We start from the raw sequence: 25,414 nt of genomic DNA, 5'->3' as shown, positions 1-25,414 counted from the left end.
ATAAGGAAAATTAAGCTTACAGTTCTTAATCTGTTTAAGTACTTGGGACATTTGGGTGTGCGATGTATTAATAATATACTTTATAATGGTATTAACATTCTAATAGTTAGTGGTAATATTCATTATTCTTGGTAGACAGGCAAGATCAACGTTCTGTTCTGTAATGTCAGAGTCTGAGGCAACTTGGTATCAGAAGTTGGATCATTTCATGCATAACAACCGTACTCACTGGATTTTGCTGCATAATGTTGCTGTAAATTCTCATTATGAGCTACACAATTACATTGAAGTTTATGTCAAAATAAAGAAATGCACCAGAAAAGAGAGGCAACATGATTGCTAGATATTAATCTTATCTTTTAACAAGCTCTATTTGTTATATTTAGAGCTTTAATGATACTAAATTGTTTTATCAACAACTAACTAATGGGCTTATCAGCAATTGACAAACCCTCTTCTCAATAAGCTTATGGTAAATGGAAAGAATCTATTACCAGCTCAGAGCCCTTTATCTCAGCTGTCTTAAATATTGATGCTTACAGTAATTTGTCCCCATTTTCTATTGATTTCTTGTTTTGCTTTCAGGTTATGCTGTAAACAGGGTAAATAATGACAGATTTGAGCAGCGCTCGCTCCAGAGATGATCCAGAAGTAGCTGGCCGCGGTGCAGACATTATTTTCTCATCAGCTGAAGTTTATGCGAGGTGGCCCTCACAGTCACTGTGGCTTTCACTGGAGGCTAGGTTAGTTGTGGCATCTCTCAGAAATAGATCCGGCATGTTGTCAATGCTGCAGGAAGCCTGGCTGAAACCTGAAGATGCTGAGCAGAGCTGGCAGGGGATGTGTTGGCGTGATAATTGTAATTATAAGTCAGAGGAAAAGAGGTGTGGCTTTTGCAGCAGTTTGATGAGTTCAAAGAAACAAGCCCCGGCATGAAGAGGAAATCATGAGTCAGAAGTACAGAGAAATGTTTGCAGGATTTCACAAAGGCAGTAAGCGGGCTTGCAATTATGTTTATCAGCTAAAGAGCAGTGTTTTCATCAGTATTATTTGAGGTTACTAGGAAAAACTTTCTTCACCCTCCCACATATCCTCCTATTACAGCACATCTGTAACATTTTTAAGCATGCATATTCTAAGACCATGAAAGAATTATTCAACATGAAAATTGGAAAGGTTCAGATTTCCCTGTTTATTTTGCAGATCTGTGCCCAACGCCGTGATGTCTTTCCTGGGTTTTATCTCTTCTATATCGCAGTCTGGAATGCATTGCTAAGCCCGGCCACCAAGGGCTAGCATATAGCTGTCTCTGCAGGCTTTGTACAGGATGAAGAAGTCATAATCCTCAAACAGACTTAAATTCCTCCAGAAAGGCTCTTGATCCTGAATCCACTCATTTTCTTCAAACAACTCAGCCCAAAAGAGAAGGGATATTTGGGCATGGCTGAAATCCTTGATTGAAATCTGCTACAAGTGGGCACAGATACACATGTGGGTCGATACACATGCACACAAATAAGCCTAACACACATAAATACATATGCACATACACCTCCCCAAACGTCCCTTGCTGTCGGTGAGAGCCTAGGCTGTTGAGAGGGCCTCTCTGAGCCCTTATTAAAAGGTAAACTTCTCTAAGGCCAGGGAATCATGTCAATCACAGGTTGTGTTTTCGCACCGAGCCCAAAGGCTGCTCTCTCCACCCTGTCAGACGCTGTTATCACCCTCAAAGCCATATCAGAATGCTGTTTGTTCTGCGCTTTAGTTTCACCCACACGGCGGATTCAAAAAGGTACAGGTCTATTTGATAGTGTATATTTCATTGCCGGAGAGAGACTGTGTTTGTCTTGCTGTGTTTGTCAGCTCATATTTGAGCTGAGGGTTCCTATTAAAACTAAACACCATATCAGAGGAATATTGCCACCGCTAGGTTCTTTTAAATCGCATATTGAGCCCATGGAGTGTGGAAGCAATTTAGTTGTAGCATAGTTTATAAGTGTGTCTGTGCTTGTGATGTTTCTATTTACTCTTGATTCTAATTTATTTACACACAGCAGCCTCTCGCTGCATTTTTCATATACTGTTATAATTACTTTCGTTATATTGTCACTTCCAGTTCTCTAAAAATATTACCTTGTTTGCATTTTCACTTATTTAATAAATCCCTTAGAGAGTCATGGCTATTTTCATTAAGCAGGATTGATCAAGTCCTCAAGGCAGCATCAGCTAACAGTTAAAAACTTCATGGGCTTTCACCGCTATACTTCACTTGCAGTGTGCTGTGCATTAGTGCTGGGCAGAAATTGACATCACAGTAATTTTTAAAGGTTCTGGCAGTTTCAGTGTGTCACAATACTGTTATTATTATTATTGTTACTATTCCTGCAAAAAAGTGGCTTTATAAAGGTTTACAATGGCTCACTAAACACTTGAATGTCATCATAAAAGAAATGAAACATAAATAGCTTAAAATAAAATCACCCAAGAAAACTCATAACTATTCTACCCTGAGTCTTTTATCAAAAAATTAATGTTTGACACAAAGCTTAGCCTTCTGCCTGTTATGCTTTTTTTGGTTAAATGTAATGCCATATAGTGCCACGTCCTCTAGAGCCCAGTTGATACAGAATTTTTACGACCGATACTGATACCGATATTTGGTGATTTTTGAAATCAGATAGTATGAAATATAGGACTATTTTTTTTTTTTCTTAACTGATTTTTATAAACAGATTTCTCTTACATTTTTTTCAGTGTAGCTGTTTATTTATTCTACCTGCTTCTATTCAGATTAGCTGATTATTGTGTTTGTGGTATTCAAAAACATGTGATGCCAATAGTGAAGTGCCCTCTGGTGGACGAAATATGCAACAACACTGATGGCATTGTTGAGAGACCTTCTCCTTGTTTCTTCTTTACTTTCATTTATTGGCAGTTAAATGCTGATACCAATAGATCAGTAAATGAATATTGGCTGATAATATCGGCACAGATGCAGCATGACCAGAAATGACCCTAGTGTCCCTTGTTGTGTTATTGTGGGTTATTAATTTGAAGTCTGATATCAGTTGTTTTGCAATATGATGAAAAAAGGTGTGCATCTAATACAGGCTGCTCCTGAACGCATGGTGTTCTTGGCGTGAAGTAATTTAATACATTTACACCTCTTGAAACATGAAGGTGTTTTTTTTGTTTGTTTTACTTTTACTATAGCAGCATTTGAAGAAATAATATGCCAGTGCATCAAATATAACCCCCCAGCATTACTGTACACTTTAGATGACTGACAGAGGTTGTATTGAGCCAGTAGGACAGGATGCAAGATTGCAGAGCCATCAATGTTGTCAAGTAGTGTGCTGTTAATTATTGCATGAAAATATGCCTGATAATAATGTTGCTTTATCAACCGTACCAAGTAGCTCCACATTTATTTTTAAAGAAAATTTCAGGTACAGTTAGGTCACTTCTGAGATATTGTTATTGAATACTAATAATAGAAGAGAATAATTATATTTTAGATATTCTTTTTAAATTATGTGCTAAAATATTGTTAATATATATACTAAGGTCGTTTTAATATCTGAGATATTGATTCTTGTACCTAATTCCCTTTTATCTCAATATTAGTCTACAGATTGTGTATGTGTTGTCATATTAGTGTCCTCTAATTACTAAAGTATCAGCTAGCTCCTGCCCATTCTCCTACCAATGGAAACCAAAAGCAAAGCAGAAAGGCTATCCCAGTCATTAGTACGTTTGCTGGACAAACTGTGGGATCTAACACTGTGGGAGGCTAGGGAAATAAAAAGGTACTTACGCTAGTATTGACCTTGTTGCTGGACCTACTGCTGTTTGCTCTGTGGCCAGCTTTCTACAACAGACACGCACACACCCACACATACATTACATGGTTTTGCATGCATGTCAGAGAGCAATACAGTGAGTGATGAAGGATGAAAACGCTACTGGTTTTGCAGTATTGTCAGGCAGTCTTAGCAGCGCTCGTCGTGCATACATTTTGTAACAACAATAACAAGCGGCCAAATTTAAAGAAAGTAATTATAATCGCATGAGCAAACTCAGCTAATTTTTCACTGAAGACACTTTTTAATCCATAAATGCATTTTTAGTTGTTCCTATGGTGCTGGAAAACAAACAAGATAAAAAGAACAAAAAAAAAAAAAGTTAAGGCTGTTCATTAGTACCACAAATGGCAACCTGCTCCTGTCAGTTTGAGAACCCATATCTATAAAGCAGCCCAAGGTTCGTGACGGAACGCCATGTAAACAACTCATCACTGCAACTTCGACTGATTAACATATGATTGCAATTCATCATCTCATGTGCAGCCGGTGACATCTTGCAGTAGCATTTATTCCGTGTTGATACATGCCTTTGGTTCCTTTTTGACAACTCAAAACAAACAGATTGCAAGCTGTCGCTACATTTGCCCAAGATGAATGGGGAAAATGAATCGGTAAATCAGGTGTGTCAGGTGATTAACACAATCATGCCTGAGATCCTTGTGGAATCACTGGAACTTAGTATGTTTGGATAAACACTGACAGTGGAACAGACTGTCTGAACAGTGTGAACAATGTGAACAGTCAACAGTAACTTGCGTCTATAAACTATTATACTGTGAAGCCTTCTGTGCATAACAGGCATTGCCCTGATGGTATTAACATTACCCTGTGGTACTGAAATTTACTGTCTGTGACCAGATAAAATGGTCACCTAGTCACCTTGCTGCTGAAATTAATGACAGCCTGTTGCAATTGACTTTACTGTTACTGAAATAGGCTTATTGGAATCAGTAATAATTATAAACATATAATTTAAAAAATGGCCTAGATACTGCAGTATATAATATTGACATACCATTCATATTGTCAGTATTTGCAAATATACTAATTGGAATTGATTAAAAATTATGAAACTAAGTTTGCATAACTGCTCTCTGTATATCTTTGGTTTTAGTACTTCACTGACAAGTATTGACACCTTTTGATAAATTAACATTGCTCAGCTGATAAGTTTGTGTGTGTTGGACAAGGGAATGATAAAATGCTGTAATTTCTTTCAGAAAATATTAATATCTTATAACAATTTTTGCATAACTGTTGATCCCTGGAACAACTTTTTTCAAATGACTAATTTAACAGACAGAAGTGAATTGGGTTGAAACTACCAAATCCTGTTTATCTTGCACACTTCTGGATTTGGGAATGTGGTGAACCGAGTCACTGGGGACATTCAGCTCTGTTGTGCAGCTGTCATTTGCTAGTAATGGGACGCAGTCACCAAGGAACCCCTTGAGTATGTGTGCTGGGAGAAAACCGACAGAGGCGAAAGAGAGAAAAGAGAGATTCAAACGAGTGAGCAATAGTGAAGGCAATAGAGGAGCATTTGTATGGTCTTCCTTGCCACTGAAGTAGTAAAATGGAAACATATTTCTCCCCTGACAGCTACAGTAGATCTAACCCTCTGAGTTGAGCTGCTTATGATGTTGTGTGGTGTTGAGGTGGACCCCAGGGGTGTCCCAAAGGCTTGTTGTTTCTTGTCAGAGATTAGATTGAACCAGGCGGCTGTGGTTCATACTCATGCCTGAGAGAAGCCAAGGCTCCCTGTCACCGAACACAACCTCTGAGCTTTGCTCTGTAGCACCGAATCTAGATGTATTTCTTATTGTAGAATAAAGTTTGTTATTTTAAAAATAAGCTCCACCTTCTCTGGGGGTTTCCATGCTGCTGAATATTTGCTCACTGCAGCACACTGTACACTGATGCATGACTGGCCACTGGGAATGAAAAAGGGGATTTATTCACATGTTTCTCAGCTGACATTGTTTATTTCTCACTTCACACATTTTCTTATTTTCCTACAGTTCCACTTTTTACATATTCATTTCATCAGCCCTTAAAAGATCAGATGGAGGGTTTTGCCAAGAGTCTGCAAAGAATTGCCGTTATGTCTGTTCACTGAAAGAATTTGTAGAATTCATATCAAAGTTGAGGCTTTGTAAATTTGCGTTGCTTCATTCCTTTGAAAATGTGCCAAAAAATAGGTTGAAATATCTCCAAGCAAGTTTTTTTTTTTTTTTTTTTTTTTCCTGAGTGTGTACCACATAAATTTGCCACCTAGATAGATGGAAAAGAAAGAGAAGCACTTTTTCTTCTTCCTGTCAGTCTCCTCCATGCGTCTTAAACATAGTAATCTGACAAAGTAACCGATTTTCCTTCATCATCTTGGGGATTTTTGATAACAATTAGCGGTGTTACTGCATCGAGAGGTTTAACATTTCTTCAATGGGTCTTCTTCCTCTTTTTTTCTTTTTCTTTTTTGTGTGGGCCACTAGTCCATCTTCATTTTGTGGTAATCAAATTTATCTTCTCCTATACTCCATATAATAGATTCAATATTTATAATTTTTAGGTTCTGAGTATAGTACTCGTTTGGGTTTTGGGGAATTGTATTTCATGATTGCCTTCAGACTGTACTTAAGTAAATTGCACTGTAATTGTCTGGTAATAGAGATTTTTTAGAAATCACCCCCTCTCCAGCAATAATCAATTTGATGCATGCTTGTCTGCTCTGTGAAGGAAGAGGTTAGCTGTCCCCGTTAGTTTTAGACAGAAGGTTTAAGCAGGGATCCACTGAAGGCATCTGTCAGTGAGGTAAAGAGCACTGACAGCCATACATCATCTCTGCCTAGTGGAGGCCCCTGTATTTAAAAGAGTACTGCAGTCAAAAGCCCATAAAAGTGAGTGACTCCTCGGGAGCATCTGCCACTGCATGCAGGGAGGAGATTCAATGTGAAAAAGGGGAGATAATGTGCTCACTCACTAATGGGCACCCGACTAGACACAGGCTCATTTTTCACATCATGTCATCTGTAAGGTTTGAATAAAAGTAATGGCCACAATGAGCCTGGATCTCTCCCAGTCATTATGGCTTTTGCTTCCTCACTTTTATTTGTGTTGACTTGTACAGTCGGAGGAGATGACAGTCTCTGGGCCTGTGGATCAGTCAGAGTGATGATCTGCACTGCTCTCCTCTGCTGCTGACAGGTCCCTTCTTTCTGGCAGGCATGTGAGGCCAGAATGCCGCACTACGTCATATCAAATGCTGTAATCTGACAGAATAAAAGGATTTGCACACTGGGGACATCACAAACTCTGTCTTTTGTAATTTTCTGACAGAGACAGAAGGGGGAAATGGAGGGGTTTCTACAGTTTCATGTAGTAAGAATTAGTGTCAGTCAAAGTTAAGTGGCTATTTTAAGATAAATAGGAGAGGATTTCCGTGGCATGTTTTAGGGCACTGGGCTTTAAAACACTATGCTAATGTGAGTAGATACTGATCGGGCGTTGGATGTTTTCATTTCTGAAACATTCAGAGTCGCAGGACACAGCATGTCTAAATATCCATTCTGAAAAGGTTAGTGCGTAATTAACGCTGAAATTCACTGCCACTGTCAGCCACGTTCAGTTCAGAATAACAATAAATGCCCAAATGATAATCTTTTCATCTTTAGGATGCACTGTGGAAAAGATACCCTATCTGAATTTGTAAAATATAATAAAAAAATGGTAACAATGATGATGACAATAATATTATCATTATATTTACTGACAGATTAGTGTTGTATTGGCTCTCTTGAGTAATTTTTTTTCCGTACGTATAAAAGTGAAGAAATGCCTCGATATTATATAACACATATTTTACAGTTCATCTGATACTTTTAAAATAAAAGACTGTTTTGCGTCGGGCCCTATAAAACTGGGAAGATGGATGAGAAAACAAGTGATTTCCTTATTAGGTTCAGGAGTCAAAGGCCTTCTTCCATAGATGTGAGCTTCAAGAGCCCAGAAGATTAAGACATATATTGGATTCAGGATGGAGGCCACAAAGTTCATTTTCAAAATAAAACAGAATATTATTCACAGTCCTTTTAAAATTCAGATTGCCGGGTGACCTGTGACTTGGAAGTAGTGCATTACATTTTCAATGAGCTGGTGCTATGTCACTTGAAGGAAAAATCCCATTTCTTGCCCCTTTGCCGAGGGAATTATGGGATTAGATCAGCCATAGTTTAAGGAACTATGAGGAAAACAAAGATACTGTGAAATTAAATTTTGACATTTCAGATTGGGCTTTGTCTTCCTCTCACATCTCTCCCTTTTTACCACAAGGTGTTAATTTTTGAAGTAAATGGAAGTGAGACTGATTTTTTTTTTTTTTTTTTTTGAGTCATTCTGAGACAGCCCTGTAGTGGGAGGAAACAAAAACAGCCCTGCTTTGTAAAATCTCCCACTGGTGATATTATAAGCAACACCTGCACACAGTTCCCCCTGATTTTCATATATATTAAAATCACTACCTACTGTGGCATATGAAATTGTACAAACCGCTAAGGCCTAAGCTTACCACTGGAACGTCGACTTCCCTTTGATTCAGATTTTCCTCTCAATTCTCTGACCCTCAAAAAAGGTGACCAATAATCTCATTCATACACTGTTTCCATCATAGACCCCCACATACCCTGCATAAGACCAAAGAAGTAATATTGACATTGTTCAGCTGCATAAAAAGTTGCATGTCATACACAAATATTATGAAAAGTTATCACTTTCCTCCCAGCTAGACACACTCCAAGCTGCCACTATAATAGAAATCTCCACTTAAACCCTTCTCCACAACACTGAAAATCTGTGTTTGTATACAGTACTGGCAGCGAAATATCAGTATCATATCTGTCCACATTCTAATTTTACAATTACAATACTGAGAGCATTGAGATATTGAGAAAATATGCTTAGCATAATCAGTCAATAGACCTGGTGGAGAGATCCACCACACATGGCAATAAAGCCCCAACTTAAGCATGGTGGTGAGCTCATTCCCTTAGTACCCCCATCCAACCCCCATCTCCTTGCACCAATGCCTGCCTCATCACTCCACACAAAATATCCCACCCTTAATTGGTCTGTGCTCCTCCAACATGTCTGTAATGAAAAAAGCAGCACATAATTCTTAGTTTGTTGGCTGGCAGAGCCCAATTTACAAAAGTGGAGGTTGGTGATAAGCAGAGACAGTACGGCTGTGGAGTGCTCAGAACAATGAATCACCCCACTGCCAGGGTTGAGCAGAATATAATTGAGTCCAACATCTCTGAGCACTTTCACCATAATTAATGATAATCTGTAACAGAGGAATCTGAGATTCCAGTTCACAGAACTGTTTAATTAGGCCCAGTAATGAAAGCACAGGCACTACAAGAATATGGCCGGCCTCATGATTAATGATTTGTGCTACTGAACACAAAAGTGCTGCACCGTTAACTCCAACGGATGCTGCTGTGTCTCCCTGGCATTTACAGAACACCAAAATACATATAGAGCTGTTTGCATCCCCTATATGAGCAGCTAAATAAACACAATGTTTCTTGTTTTTTTGTTTTGTTTTGTTTACATATGCGTGCTTCTGTTTTTATATTTAATACTCACGTTCACAGTCACAACATTTTCACCTCTAATGGTGTTTTTGTACTAAATTTCAAAATGAATGGGTAGATGCATTCTTACATGCTCCTGAAGACAGTTATAATTATCTGTCCATATCTATTAATGTATTGCACTGGAGAGAGAATTTGCCTTGAGAAAATGGCAAAAACATAAGCTACAGACTCTATATATAGAGTTTAATAATAGTATCTAACATTAGGCTACAAAAAAGAAAAAGATTAATGTACTAAAATAGGATGTATTAGCATTTAAAGGTACTAAATCTTGAGGAGCTTGTGCTCATGGGAAACACCTTGAAATTGTATCATGTGACTTGTTATTTGCTTTGTACCAGTAAAAACACTACTTATTTATACAGTTGTGGTAAAGGTCTGCGTAAAAAGATTGACATGTGACAGGAAACAAAATGTGTGGTGCCATTCACTCAAGTAATAAAAAAGTACATAAGAATTTAAGTCTTTTACCTAAAAGTATGGATTACATTATTGAATGAAATGCTCCAGCTCCTGTTTATGCCTCGCAGGCATCTTTGTGGTTATTTCCTGGTAGTATAGCCAGAGTTCTGCGACTTCATAACACGGCAGCAAGCAGGGCTTTGCAGAGGCTGTGTGCTAGACTGGCTCCACCTTTTTAAATGAATCTCATGAAATGCACAGTAATACGGTTCATACCATTACAGAAACAAAATAAGATTTTTGTTTGGCATGAATTGGATTTATACCCTGAAAAAAAGCTATTAGTCACTCCCTGTCAGTTTGTTGACTGCTCTGAGTTTGATGTTGTGTGTTAGACCTCTGAAGTTAAATTTCGCACTTGCTTGAATATTTTAAACTTAATGTTTCCTGTGGTAAAAAATATGATTCTGCAAATCAAGAGTCATGGTAAGAGACTTAATAGAAAGATCAGACCATTACAAAATAATAGGAACAATATTCTGTGCAGGAACATGCTATTCATTTTATTCATCATACCTTTCAGTAAAATGTTGAAGTCTCCATCAAGTAGACACATGCCTTAGGAAACGACAGTGTGAAAGGCAATACGTGCGGGAAACCAGGCACGGGAGCTAAGCCCTCATAAATCTATGACAAAACTTTCCAAAAATGAAAAAGAGGACGTAAAAAGAGAGAAAAATAGATGTGTTCCTGCGAAAGAAATGACTGTAACCGCCCACCCCCTTGCCCTCCTATTCCCCATGTCTGAATCTTGTTTAGTTCTTTAATTCTACAGTTTCTGACCTGGATCTGGCCATCGCTGCACATGAAAGAAATTACAAAAGCCTCTCAGTCACAGCAGCCCAGCTTCCTCCTGCACCACAGCATTTGTCATTGCCAAAACAGCAGAGTTTAATTAAGTGTTGTGAGCAGCCTAGTGAGAAACACACTTTAAATTAAACCTCTGAACATGCTGCTATTGGTTCTTTACCTTCTCAACAATCAGCAGGGTATACGGCATAAATTTCTATCTCTCAAGGGGGAAGGCAGCTGCTGCACCTCTAGCGATTCATAAACGGCTTGCCTCCCCAAGAGCAATCTCTATTACAGCACATTTCATTATAGCTCAGTTTGGAACAGCAAGCAGATGAATGTGATAATTAATGTCCCTTCCCAACAAAATATTTTATTTACTCTTGATGAATTAATGGTTGTTATCATGGTAAGGGAGAAAAAAAACCCAAAAACTGTACGCCTCGTATGCTGGTGCATCTGTGTAGGTGAAAAGAATTACATGGCAAATTATCTTTCAAGGCATCAAACAATTCTTAGTGCAAGAGTGGAGTTAATTCAATCCTTTCTATAATAATGGATTGTTTCAAGTTTGTAAGCATTTTGATTCACTCATGCATTTTATAAGTATGGCTTTTATTTTTTATCATAGAATACATCAGTAGCTATGGAAGAAGACACAAGAGGCCGGTGGCTGTTACATGTGTAGCAAACAAAGTCTTCTTAAGTGGCATTTGGATTAACTCTGGAGTTTTTAAAGGGATTATAATTATTAGAACTGTAAAAAGAAAGGGACATTTAGACACATCGGTGGCTTAATTTATTAAATAATTGTCATGTGGAACCTTTGTGATATGCAAATATTATGCTGTTGCTTCATTGATATTATGTCACAGTGTGTCTATTGTTTACAGATGACATGTATGGGATATTACACACAAAAGGTATGTACAGACCACAGACTAACCATGGAGATAAAGATAAGTGTGGCGATCAATACTTTCGGATTGTCAATAAACCTTATGAAAAGAGCAAAATCAACAATGCATTGATCCATATATATATATATATATATATATGCCAACACCAACCAATAGTTTGTCCAGAAGTCAACATATTTGGGGGTTAAAATAACATATTTCTAATATTTATTAAATCTGTCAATAGTAATGGCAATAAAAAATTCAGTTGGCCTTATTGATTCACTTATATAATATATAATAATAATACCACCAAATGTTCTTGCAATTCATTAGGTTTGGCCATTATAAGTAGTTTTATTTTACTGTTCATCTGCTCAGGTTATGTTAAGTGCAGCTCCTTAAGGTGTAGTAGAGCTTTATTCATAAACCCTGCCTATATTGGACAGCCAGGTTCCCCAGCAGGCCAAGTGGTTAAAAAAAACTCTTAAGTCTGGTGCGTATAACATCTAACAAGTCAGCACTGGCACAAACACAGAAACCAATCAAACTCAGCCCGCATGAACCTTAAACAAAGGTGGAGGTACATTTTCTATCCATGTTGGATGACATTTCCTTGTCCTCCTGTTGCTACTGCTCCTACGTTTGAGTGATCAGACAGCCATTACAAGGTCCAGGTTTATTAGCGAGACCATATAGGCCCTAAGCTCGCTGTGGTAGAAGTGTAATTCTCTACAAAGTGTGTCACGTTAGCTCTGTTGACTGATCCACACAACATCTGGTTGAGAGGACCTCTCACACCTCTGTGCAGCAGCCCTTTAAGGCAGCTACAGTGTGTAGCTCTCCACGGTGCAACCAGAAAGAAGTCTTGACGTGCCTTTCATAGCTGGCTTGTTCGTAGTGAAGCAAGCAGTCACTTATACAAGGCAGTTTCCAGGTGCTAAATTGGATGAAGCATCTTGTCTTCACTTCACTTATAGTATCCTTAACATAAACGGGGGGGAAAAGGCTTAGCTTGAAGCAGGAAAACTATGTATCAAATAGAATAATTGTTTGAGATGACCCCAGCCTCAGTTTTAGTATCAGTATTGTTAAAATAGTGCATTTGCAGAGGGTTTGCTGTCCGAGTTTACATCACTTATATGCATCAGCAGCGCTAATCTTGTACTGAATTAATTTAAGATTAAAGGAAGCTTGGCTTACATCAGATTCTCCTTGTAGATAACTCGCAGTAACATCATCGTGCAGTTGTACGGGGACCTATTAAGGTTAAGAGTTGGATCTCTTTAATCGTTGATCATTTAAGGATGCTCCTCTGCTCTTCCTCTTTACAATGCCAAATGATATATGATCACTTCTACACTTCTAGTTAATGTACACTATTAGCTCTGTATTTAAACATGATAATGTAATTGATTCACAAATTGATTTATTGATGTTAATTCAAGTGTTTCATGTATTAATCACAGTAAAGAAATTAATTTAGTATATTTTATGAGCTGTTGTGCGATCAGCTAATGATATGAATTAATCAACTTTAATAAGAATTCAAACACTATTGTTTGCCTAATTTGTCACTTTGTTAGAGGGAGAATGAACAGCGGCCTTTTGATTTACAACGTGCAACTCTACTGAGCTGTTTTAGGGAATTGCTCTGCTTATTTGGGGTTTAGAAGTGTCACTTTCAGGACACTCCACCAGGCTAGATTTAATGCAAATGCACATTACCAAAGTGATTTCCAGCATTTAAGAATTCAAAAATAGAGCTTTTTTTTATTTGGATTGCAATTTCACTTCAAGTAGAATTGACTCCAATGCTGGACATCACTTTTCTTCTTGTTTACACTTTACCCATTAAAGTAGAACTTTACAGTTGAGAGCAATAAAAGTGTTTTCACTCTTTGCTTTGAGTAAATTGTTTTGCACTCCAGAGATCCATTTAAGTAGTTCATTAGTGGCTATGTCATGTCTTTAAAGTATTGATCTCTCCAGTCAATGGAAAAATAACAACCCGGTTATAAGCTACTTGTCCATAGCGATGGGCCACATAAATTATTTAAAAAGGGCAGATTCACTGCGGCCATGGAGCCATCAATCATAAGATATGGCAATGACAAAAAAGCTGTGCTTCATACGTCCCTCCTATCTCCCCCCAGAACAATTCTATCAGCCAGGTGACTGTGAGGAGGCAGGATGACCTGATGTCACTCACATTGTTGCCTCTGCCTTTGAAGGACCCAGCACTCCTCTCAGCCCTGGAATGGGATGGCTAAATAGATTCTCTGTGTTTACTGCTGGTCTCCCTCCCTCAGTGCACACTTCAATTTGTCTAACAAGAAAAGGTGGACAGAAGAGTTTCGAGTTTCCCAAACAATGGATGAATTTTTTATCAAGTGGTTGAATTGAGTTGCAAGTGGCACAATATTTATTCATAGGTGTTTGTTCAGTTATCTTCCATTGAAAAATGAACGCTAAAACAACTGTAGAGGTTTATAGGAGCTTGATTTATCCTCTGTTGCTGAAGAAAAACTAAATTAATGAATCATGAGTCACAATTTTCCATCCTGAACAAGATATATTTGTTGTGCCTCTTTACAAAGATCTAATAATTCTGTTAAAATCTTTGTAAGGCCAAAAAGACCAAAATCTTAAAGCACACACTCTGATGTGGCAGATCTTCATCAATACTCTGTTATTGATTCAGCCGGCAAGCTTGTTGTTGTTTCTCGGCTTTACTTTTTCTTGTAGTCCTTATCTGGTTTAACTCTGTTTTGTCTTCAGTGTAAAAGTAGAAATTTAAACTCAGTTTAATTAAAAAGATTTATATATATTATTTATAGATAAAATGTATGTGTATATATTATATATGTATGTATAGCACCAAAATTGTCATTTTATGTATTTTCTTAATACACAGACCTGTCATGCTTTCATATACTAAAAAGGAGCTAACTGACCTAATGAGTCTCATTTTGGTGAGGTAAATACTATATATGTGGACAAATAGCCACTCAAACATAACACATTTTCTGCACAGTATAAAACATATGATTGAATAGACATTTAACTCACTGTAGCTCACGGTCATCAAATGGCATAATAATCCTTTGGCTGTTATAAATCGCGCCCCCCAAAATAAACTCACTACCCCATTAAGACACACTTTGCCTTCATAGTAACTCATCTAAAACACCGCGAGAGCATCGTAAATAAAGCAGTGAAAAGGCAACCAAGCAAATAAAAAACACAGGGAGTTACTTAAGTGTGGCAGACGTGTCTTTGAGTTTCAGTTTCAAAACGCAACTTTGATTAATAATTGATTATACAAACCCATGCTACATGAAAGGCAGGAAGAGGTGCCATTCTTGTGAACGGCCAGCCAGTCAAACGGCACTTTGTTGTTTCAAATGCTCCCCTGCATATCGGTTCTATGGTCGGTCCTCTAACCAACCCGATGCTGTGCAACAAAGACAGCCTGACAAAGTGCCGGTGCTGCCCTGATGAAACCAGACATGCAGGGATATGAATGACTACATCTAAGGGGTAATTGCTGCTGAGCAGGAGCCTCCTACCTCGTTTCATTTAGTCTATTAGCAATTTATGGCCGGTCTCACTCAGCTCTACACAGGAGGGGCTTGATCTAAATTCTCATGAGCTTTTAGGTGAGGCTGGGACCCAGTAGAGAGCCTTAGGGGGAAGAAAAGGGTTTCACTTACCACTGTTTTAATTCTCTTTGGCTTATCATTAATTTGTTGTCACAGAAGAAAGGTGAGCATCACATAAATCTAATTAAAGTTAATGGGATTATGATGCCATTCTCTGAGTCTCTGAAGTACCATTTTCTACTTGTTTAGTCAACTAAAGGATTGATCTTCTTAGATCTTCATCATGCTGTTCTGCCTCTGTCCTCGCCACACAATGCATGACAGGTTGAATGACATCATTTGTATATACGATGGGACTGGAAGTTGACAATAGAGAATAAAGTAGATGTAATGTTGATATAACCAATAATAGCACAAAAGCCTGAAGATGTAAAATTGTGAACAGTGGAAGTATAACATAGCTGCTGAAGCAACACTCATATCAAGAAAAATAATTTAGCAGTCTGAGTGCTTTGGACATTGTAGTCATAGTTCTTCTTTGCCTGGTGGTGGAGTTCGTGGTAGGGGTTCAAGCCAAAAGCGAAGGTGTTGGTACTATCAGAGGCCCCACGGGCTAATGCCTGATGTCAGCCCCCTGCTGACAAGGATGTAGATCTGGATGAACTGGGGTGGGGGTTCTGACTGGTCCAACAACAACAGACAAGCAGATTAGGAGACCTAACACTGTGTGATGGCATCATGCCGTTCTGGCCTGGTGGCCAGTGCACCCAGGCATTGTGTTCTTGTCTGCTGAGCAGTGTTTGGAATTACAGTAGAAGTCATTTGGATTTAACAACGAAGTACAATAACAATTCCCCCAGAATTTTACTTTTAACACTGATAGAGAGCTTATTCTCAATAAGTGTGTTTAAATAAACAAAATCTTTAAAACATTTCTTTCAGTTTTCATAGAATAATCTGCATGGAAGACTTAATAGTATTACTCTTACTGAACGAGTTAAATTTCATTATCTAGATACAGATTCTCATCCCTGCTCTGCATGTGGGTTTGGTGTTTTGATAACTGCTAAATTAGGCATAATGACTTGTAATGAAGAAGCCGTTTAATGTATATGGTATGAGATTATTATTATACATTTATGCAAAAACATAGACAGTAGGAAAAATAGCCTAAGCTATACAGTAGTCTCCATTCTTTCCACTACCCCAACTGTGTCGGACCTTGTGGCTTCACTGAGTGGCAGGTCTGGTGTTTGCTGTGAAACTCTCTGTGGCACCTCCCTCCACAGGGGACTCTGAACTACCAGCTCACAGGAGTGACTCCCACTGGGACGGCCGAGGCCCTTTGCTTCCTCCCCTGGACGACCTCTGACACACCCAGTTTGTGCTTGGTGGCCTTGAAGAGGCAGTCGTGGGGATTTCTCCCCAGCCAAGCAGCAGGTTATAATTGATGTGGCAGAGACGTCAGCACTAATCTTTTGCTCTCTGACGGCCTCTCTGTAAGCCCCTCATCCACTCGACTCTGAGACCTGCCACACCAACCTTGGCAAACTGCTACCTAGTCAATTAGATCTACCCTGTCTGCTCCCTGTTTTGTGTAAATATATCTCCAGTAGACACCCAACATGTTCAGTTATCTACTCCGGCACATTCAGGGTGATTTCTTAATGCCGCCGCATGTCACTATCACCAAATGGAAAGCTAGCCTGATATCTCTTCCTGCAGTGGGCTCACTGATTATATATGGAATAGGGGGACACTGTTGATTTTCATATTTGTATGGAAGGTTCATATCTCCCTCTACATACCTTGGGTCCCACAGTGCATATGGATATTCTAATCACACAGTTGTATATTCTGCAATACACCTGGGGATACCATTACTAATTTGTTTAGAGTAGTGTGAATACAGTGTAGTGCGAAGCATATCTCAAGCAGTGCTCTTTTGTGTATCCACTCATCCCTCAACAATGTCAGCAACTTTGCTCAGAGGACAAAACATGTCATGGGAAGAGGTACTACTTGTGATTGCCAGGGATGCACCAAAGACAACATTGTGGGTTTTTTTTAGTAGCGCCCGCAGAAATGGCTGAACTGATGTCACTGACTAGTTGCATTTTAAACATGCTACCTTTGTAAGTGAACCACATGTGGACCAATCATAAATGCAGCATGGCCTGTTTTGTAATTTCAAAGATGTATAATATTGCTGAAACATTTTGAAATAAACACTTATCTGCTTTCTGGACTAAAAGGCAGAACAAGGGAATTTAATAACCTCATTCTGTCCAAATGTAACTAAATCTAGGCTGCTTGTCTTTTCTTTTAAAAATTTGTTTCAAACCTATTTAAATTAGGTGCAAAAGTTGCCATGCAACCAGTGACGTCTTGAGGAAGTTGCAGCTAAGAAATGTGGTGATGCCACTTTTTTGGACAGCTTATTTTTTTGTGTGTGTGATTCAAACTTGCTATTTTGACACTGTATTTTGGTAAACATTTGCTTCAGATAAAATAGAAATATATTGCTGTGATCTGAGGCTTCCAATTCCAAATTGGATATTGTTTTATGAGCTTCCTTCTAAAAGAAGTCAATCTAACTAACGATTATTAAAAAGAACAGTGAAACAAATGGCATCTGTAATGTTTGAGGCTTATAGAATTAATGACACAAATCATCGCTGTATCTATCCTCGGTAAACTGTGTGTTTTATATATAAGTACAAAAACTGGTAAAATTATGTGAAAATAACATTTTCTTCACTTTGAAAATGCAAATCTGAATCAACTCTGGATGAATATCAAAAGAGTTACGTGTCCACCACAGCATCAACTTAATTTACAATATTACACTGATGTAGTTACTAGAGGTGGGAATCACCATACAGCCCACGATACGATATTATCACAATACTTAACGCACGATACGATATTATTGCAATTTTTTTTAAATATTTTGCAATATTCAGATTCTGTACATAAAGGTAAACTTTATCAATATTCATTTTATCTAATAACAAAGTCTCACACTCAGTCTTTCTCTCATTTCAGTCAGTTTTATTGTTGACAAACTGAACGGTTTGTATTACAGTCTAGTCCAACTTAACTGAATGCAACCATCTGGTACAATTATAGCTATTCTGAACTATGCAATTTGTGAAAACTATGCAGCCCCTTCAGCAACAGAAGAATTTGAAAGTAAATTAAAACAAAATATAATTTTACATTAAATAAAAAAGTTTTAAACTTAATTAAAATAAAACATCTTAAATTAAAATAAGTAAACTGTAATGTTTATTGCTGCCATAAAAAAAGTTAAACACATTTGGACAGTGTCAGGATTCTTGCTCAGAAAAAGGAGCTGATCAACATGCTCTGAAGTCAGAGCATGTTCCAGTCCACAAAAACTTTTTTTGTAACAAAATATCGATTTCTGCTGTCCCTGTATCGATACATTATTAGCAAACAAAATATCACGATACTACACAGTATCGATTTTTCCCCCCACCCCTAGTAGTTACACAGTAGTGTGTTTGACAGTTTTGGCCAAAAGACCGATGATGCCACAATCAGTCATCTGTCATCCATCTATCTGTCTACAATTCATATGAGTAACTACTCTTATTGGTCAGTTAAATTGATGTAAGTTGCTTATTCAACTTGACCAGCTGATGGCTTTTCACTTAAATTGTGATTAAGGTCATATTTTTCATTCTCTTTGACTTTTATTGTCTTTAGTTTTTATTATACAGCCAACCAACAACAGGAAATCGTATATTACTTTCTGTACTTACACATTACAATGACCTGGGAGTTGTGATTGATCGTGAGGTGGATGAGCTACTGTCTCATTGACATATGATCTTCCATTTATTTTGAAAAATTATTTTGATTTTAAATTTTGAGCCTTCCTGTGATTTAAACTATGTTTTGCTACTACAGCAGCAACATTTAGTGAATGTATTAAAGTAAGTCTTATTTAGTGCCTCAGTGCCACTTGCATTTAGATACAAAGATAATACTCCAACCTTAATGCATTCATTATTTATATAATCACTATGACTAAATATTCCAGCATAAGAGTTGTGATTATTTTGCAAGAGGAAGGTCAAGTCAGTGAGAAAAAGATGGAAAAGCAATAATTTGCTAAACGGGGGTTATGAGCAGGATGCATGTAAATGTATCAAAGAGGGGGCCCATAGGAAGCACACACAAGGTTAATCTGCTATGACTGTTGAAATTTCCATGATATGCCAGGTGAATAGAGAATTATAATGGAATGAACCATGCTGTTTATTCAAACTCTTCCTCAGAATAGCAGCATGAACTGTAGAGCTTTTTGTACAAATGCATGAAAGCAAGCACAACGTCAAGCTTTATTCTTGCAATAAAATATCATGACATACAGACTATGTAGAATGAATACTGTATATTGGAAGAGCATATTAAGAAGTCAGAAATTATAAGGTTATAAGCTAATTATAATTTAATAATAATAATAATAATAATAATAATAATAATAATGGATACTTTATTGATCCCCATGGGGAAATTACTTGTTTTTCTCTGCATTTGACCCATTCACTCAGTGAAGCAGTGGGCAGCCCACTAAGCAGGCGCCCGGGGAGCAGTGTGTAGGGACGGTACCTTGCTCAGGGGTACCTCAGGGTAGCCGTTAAGTGGATTCGAACCGCCGACCTTCCGATCATGGGGTTTGCATGTAATTTGCATGTAATTCAAAATTCTGAAGTTTTACAAAAATAGCACGTTGAGCCAGCCATTTAAAAAATATCTCTAGACATTTCAAATCTTTGAGTGACAAGTGAGTTTTTTGGGGGAGTTTTTTTCGCTATGAATTAAAATCAGCCGCCTATACAGAGGTGAGATATTCATCACCGTCTCAGCCATGAGCAAACCCAATGGCAAACACTGACAACATCTCCCCATGGCCTCACTCATATTAGACGAGCTCTGTCAGTAAAGGAGTCTGCTTCATGCAAATCCTGTTGATTAAACCGAGTCATATAATGTGAAATGGTATTATGCATAAACACAGATATGAATGCTAAATAAAGGATATGAATCTTTTTAGTCATAAAGGTGTCTGCAAGTTCAACCCATACACACTCCCTACACATAGTCACATCTCTTGTTTACTGTGTTTGTATCTTTTCTGCTGTAGGTTAAAAGCACCTACATCAAGAGTTTGGTGTAAATGAAGTCGGCAAAATGAATTTAAATAATTTCTCTCAGATATTTCTCTTTACTTCCATTCATGTTATTTACACACTTCGATTTAAAAGAGAAAAGGGAAAAAAAAAAGAATCCTTAGCAGCTTTTTTGGCCTTTTAAAAGGTTCAGTCATGTACAGTGCCTTCAATATAGGTAATGGTTGTAATCACTGTGTTTTGCTCTGATTTGTTTATTAAAGACATTTCTCAACAGTCTTAATAACTTTCAAATCGGTTTACGTGAGCTTCCAGCCGATGTCTCAAAGAGACTTACACTCAGTTACCTTGTCTCAGTCTAGTCACTGTCAGCAGTGTTTATCAAAATGTCCAAGTATAAGTCAGGACCATCATCAAATGACTGAAAGTATAATAGGTGCAAAATGTCAGGGGAAATAGCTCGGTGTACAGGATGCGATGCCATTTTCATAAATGTTTAATTGATTGTAATCCTTTGTTGAGGAGACATTTGCACAATGCATGGAGTTCACACAGAGCAGGATATAGAAATATTGAAGTACAATAATTACTTTGAACCATCTGTAGCCTAATTGTCAGAAAATGTCTGATAATGGCCTTTTATTTAGCGTGATTATATACCATGTATTTAAAGAGGCAGGGGAAAATGAAAGGGGGTTTTGGAAGTTGTAAATGACCAGAGTCAACTACTGCATACAGAGTCATACTTTCTCAGATATGATTAAGTAGCTCAGGAAAAGCTTGAATTGTTAACAGCAGAATACCTGCCATGGCCCCTCCGATAGCCTGAATTGTTTTCATATGGCCATTCATTTGTGTACATGATTGAGTCATATGTCAGCAGTGAGCAGCTGTTTGAATTGTCACTAAGCTGTCAGGGCAGGGGAAGGCTGTGAGATGTAGTGATGGCAGTCAGTCTCCTCCCCAGCCACTCATCCACCCGGCCACCTCCACACAGAGCCGCAAACCTCGCAGTCAGGTTTGGGGGCAACCATCGTTGCTTGTTCTGCTGCGCTCACTGCAGCCATGACAAGATTCACAATTCTCTCCCTTTATTTACACACCATTGCCCCAGCTCAACGTCATGTCAAAGCGGCACGGTCCTGCGGTCGCCGCTGACCCCAGGGTAGGGGCTGTCTCCACTGATCCGAGCTTATCCTGCTGGGGGACCAGACCTCGGTCATGTAATACACAGTGTAACTGCAGCAGCATGTGAAGCCACCATACATATTTCCCGCAAGAAACGAAGAAATTGGGCATCTCAGGCTTCGTGATAATGTCGTAAGGTGTGATTTTTGTTCTGTGCATCCATTAATGTATATTTTTTGTCTTTTTCTTTAATACACTCCCATTGGGATCCTCAGTAGACAAACGGAGATTAAGGCCTTTATATAGGGATTGAATGTTGACTACTTTTGTCACAGCAGACAGTCACATAAGATGCTCTACCCACAAGCACAGATATTACCAAACCAAAAAGCTGCTGGAGGTGTCATGTAAATACCTAACCACAGTTAAAGTAATAGGCTATAAAGTGATCTTTAAGTGGAGTTTTAAGCACCCCCATAATGGCTTTGGCTGCCTTTTAGCAGACCATGTGACTCCCCCAGAGTAGTGATTATGAGTCACGGATGAAGAGGTCTTGTGTGTAGGTCAGCCTGTAAGCCTCACTTTCACCTGCCAATCTTTACTTTCCTTCGATACTCTAAGAGCCTTGTTCTTTATACTGTTAACTGTCTTACAGCAGGTGGTATCTGGTGAATTATGTCTACAAAACACCTTGACAAAATTTGGGTATAGCCTCATGGAATTCCTGCTGTGGGGAAAAGCCTCCAAAAATGAGAGACAGAAGGGAAAAAAATTAAACAACCATCTCACATGGCATATTGTGGCATGGTGAGATGGGTGGTGGGTTGGAGAGGGGGGGTGCGCTGTATATTATGTATAATGTAGATGGTCTTAAAGATTTTCCAAAAATACTTAGTTGAATAAAAATCCCTGCTGTATTCTGGTCTTGTTTTCCCCCCCCCTTTTACTCAAGGACATTGATGCATGCTGCTTTTTGAATTTTGCATTACGTTGGAGGTCGGCAGGGCTAGTTTCAGGAAGTTGTCTTAATTTCACAGGGTTAAGGAACAGCAGATTCACTGGGAATACAGATCACTTAGCACAGGCCTGCAACCGCCCTGAAGTTGGTCAGCTTTCTCCCCATTTGTTAACCACATCCGTGTGGCCGCTGAAGCGTTGAGCCTGCCAAGGTGAACGTGCGGTCCCACAAGGAGGCCTTTGTGTCATAGATCAGTGAAACCGTGATTCAGCTTCATCTGTGTTTTTTAAGAGTTTGCTTGTGTCTGTTCAAGCTTCAAGATCAAAGAAGAGACATAACTGTTTTGTACATTCAAATTCCCTGTGAAGAGAATCAAACCACTGTGTAAACGTTTTGTATCTAGGAAATATAATACAAATTGATATTTGCTCTGTTACAAAAGTAAGCAATTCTTAGGTTTTTTTTTTTCTTCCAAAGCAAACAACCATTGTATAGATTGTACCAGAATCCACCCTTCATTTACCCAAACTAAAAGGAATTGTACATGTATCAATGATAATCCGATAATCACGCCGCTCCTAAGCTTTTAATTTGATTAAGTGTGTGAAAATTGAGGGCAGAGAGTCTCTTGGAGGATAACATCACAGACAGTGTCTCCTAATTGGTGCTGTAAATTTACATATGGATTCCTGTTTAATGTTTAACTAGTCTTTAATCCACCCAGCTCTGTGATGTCTGCACTCAGAAATATCCGCGTCTGTCAGATGATTTGTGATTATTCCAAATGCGCTCAGGCTGTTTTTGATGAAATGGGAACAATTACTGGCGCTATAAAACAGAGATTTTGGAAGCGTTTTAGTCACGGTGAACCAAAGATTCTCAGTTTCCCTTTAGGAATTGAAAGAGACACTGATTTCAGCAGTGATCTAGACTGAACACAATCGTGATCTCTTTTATTGTCTTCTTACAGCACACAGGTCTTGCCCATTGAAATCGATTGTCATCTCCCAGGTGCTTTTCTGAAAAATGACAGATTAAAGTGATCAGGTAACTTATTTAAAATTAACTTAATTAAGATACTGCACATCTTCTTTTGATTGGAAAGGCCATAGATCATTGGCAATAGTGCTACAATATTTATTGGAAAACAAGCTACACCTCGCAATGCATGGTTCATTTTACAGACTTTCTGAGAGCTTACACATCAGTCAATCAATAGTTTTGGATTAAGTGTTACTGGTGAGTTATATGAGGTAATATAGCAGAGAGATTTTTCATTATGTTGTCTATAAAGTTTCGTCTTTCCCTTTTCTTTCTTATTTCTTCTAATCCTCAACTCCCTCATTGTTTGTTTTTCCAAAGCCTTATTTTCTTTCCGTTTTTAATAAGCTGAACCAAACCATTTTCACTTTTTACAGGCGGTTTCACTCTTTCAGCTCTGAATAAATGGTGACTTTATTTCCATGAAATTCTCAAATGACATAGATTTTACTTTTGCATAAAAGCATGAAAAATGCGCCTAATATTGGCTGCATTCATCTGCTAAGTGGACATTTGCATGGGTGCGAAGGGGAGGGGGAGAGGGAGAGAACCACTAGCCTCCTGGGGTGACAGCAGTGCAGGGGGATGACATGTGACAGCTGTGACAGTACTGAAGGGGGGTGGGCAGGCGACTTGCTGCGCCCCCTGATCCAATTACGCCACACGGCCCCCTGTCAGACCCAGCAGCTTGACTCCAACCACTCGGAGGACAGTATTGATCTCTTGTCAGGAGGACCAGTTGCCCTCTTTCACAATCCAGCACCACTGAACTTTCCAACCACCCTGCCATCGCACCCCCACTTACACCCACATCCAGCCTGCTATCCTTTCTCCTGCCAACCACCCTCGTAAATGACTGGTAAAAATCGGGTTATAGGATTCAGGTAAGGAAAGAGAGAGAGGAGGTCAGTGGGGCTGTGTGCTAAATACCCACAGCTACTCAGGGAGAGTGCATAACATCCTGAGAGTGGTGGTGGTGGTAATGTGCCTGTCCAGCTCTGAGCTCAGTGCTATACTTACAGTACCTCACTAAAGGTCTGAGAGGATGCTGCCTCTCCTGGCTTGTGTGAAAGTGCTTGATTTGAGATGATGAAAAGGCCATTGCAATTAGCAAGCTCTGGTTCGTTTTGCCATATCTAGAATGGAGTGGTAGAGACAGTGGCAGCTGCCAATAACTTCAGCTTACAAAGAACAGACAATTAGGCCGGGGCCTGTTACCACCGCTAGTCCCACACCTCCAGACCTTTGCACTGGCCCTAGCCCTGAGCACCTGCAGGTCAATAGGTAATGATACTGTGTGGAGCAACAGCTTGGAACAGAGGTTAATCAAACCACAACCACACACGAGTTGCATCCAGCTTATTATTCTCACCACAAAGGCCAAGAGGGTGAGAGGAAGAAAGGGAGGAAAAATGGCATCAGCGAGGGAATGATCTCACTTACACGGTTCTCAGGTTTGCACTGGCATCCCAGGATTGCTTTAAAACACATATATTTTTACTTTTAATCTTTACCTATTTAACTTTAGAGTTGTTGCATTTGACCCATTTTCTGTACAATTTACGTACTGTTGTCCTTTCTTTTTTCCTTTTTTTTTTTTTTTTTTGAGTGTTTTCTCTTTTCCCATGTTTTCTTTACATCCCTGTCTGTCACTCTCTGCTAAGCTATGGCCCAGATCCAAACCTGACCCTACACAACAGTGGTTGTCAACAGTTTCATTTGAAGGGTACAGAAGGAATTTTGGAAGCCCTTTCTCTGATAGAGCTTGAAGCTTTCAATCAGCATCTGTGGTGATTTATACTGCTGTCAGATTGATGTGTCTGGTCTATCCTGTCCATCACTTG

General features: G+C 38.8%; 1 protein-coding gene across 16 annotated transcripts in view; it reads left to right on the top strand.

Moving 5' to 3' along the window:
- LOC143412997 (uncharacterized) overlaps nt 1–25,414 on the top strand; it is a 106,692-nt gene that overhangs the window by 15,332 nt on the left and 65,946 nt on the right. For 6 of the 16 annotated variants that reach the window (XR_013093547.1, XM_076875062.1, XM_076875063.1 and 3 more), the window contains one exon: nt 586–743. The exons of 8 other annotated variants lie outside the window; for them this stretch is intronic. Coding sequence is in view for 5 of the 8 variants with exons in the window: in XM_076875062.1 (XP_076731177.1) it covers nt 610–743 (134 nt within the window). In the remaining 3 variants the exon portion in view is untranslated. Of the gene's footprint in view, nt 1–585; nt 744–1,203; nt 2,178–25,414 lie in introns of those variants that run through there. 2 more of the 16 variants (XR_013093546.1, XR_013093551.1) reach the window with 2 other exon arrangements.

The sequence above is a fragment of the Maylandia zebra genome, linkage group LG16 (assembly GCF_041146795.1).
Source record: "Maylandia zebra isolate NMK-2024a linkage group LG16, Mzebra_GT3a, whole genome shotgun sequence".
Taxonomy (NCBI): Eukaryota; Metazoa; Chordata; class Actinopteri; order Cichliformes; family Cichlidae; genus Maylandia; species Maylandia zebra.
This window is presented reverse-complemented; position numbering and strand designations above follow the sequence as displayed.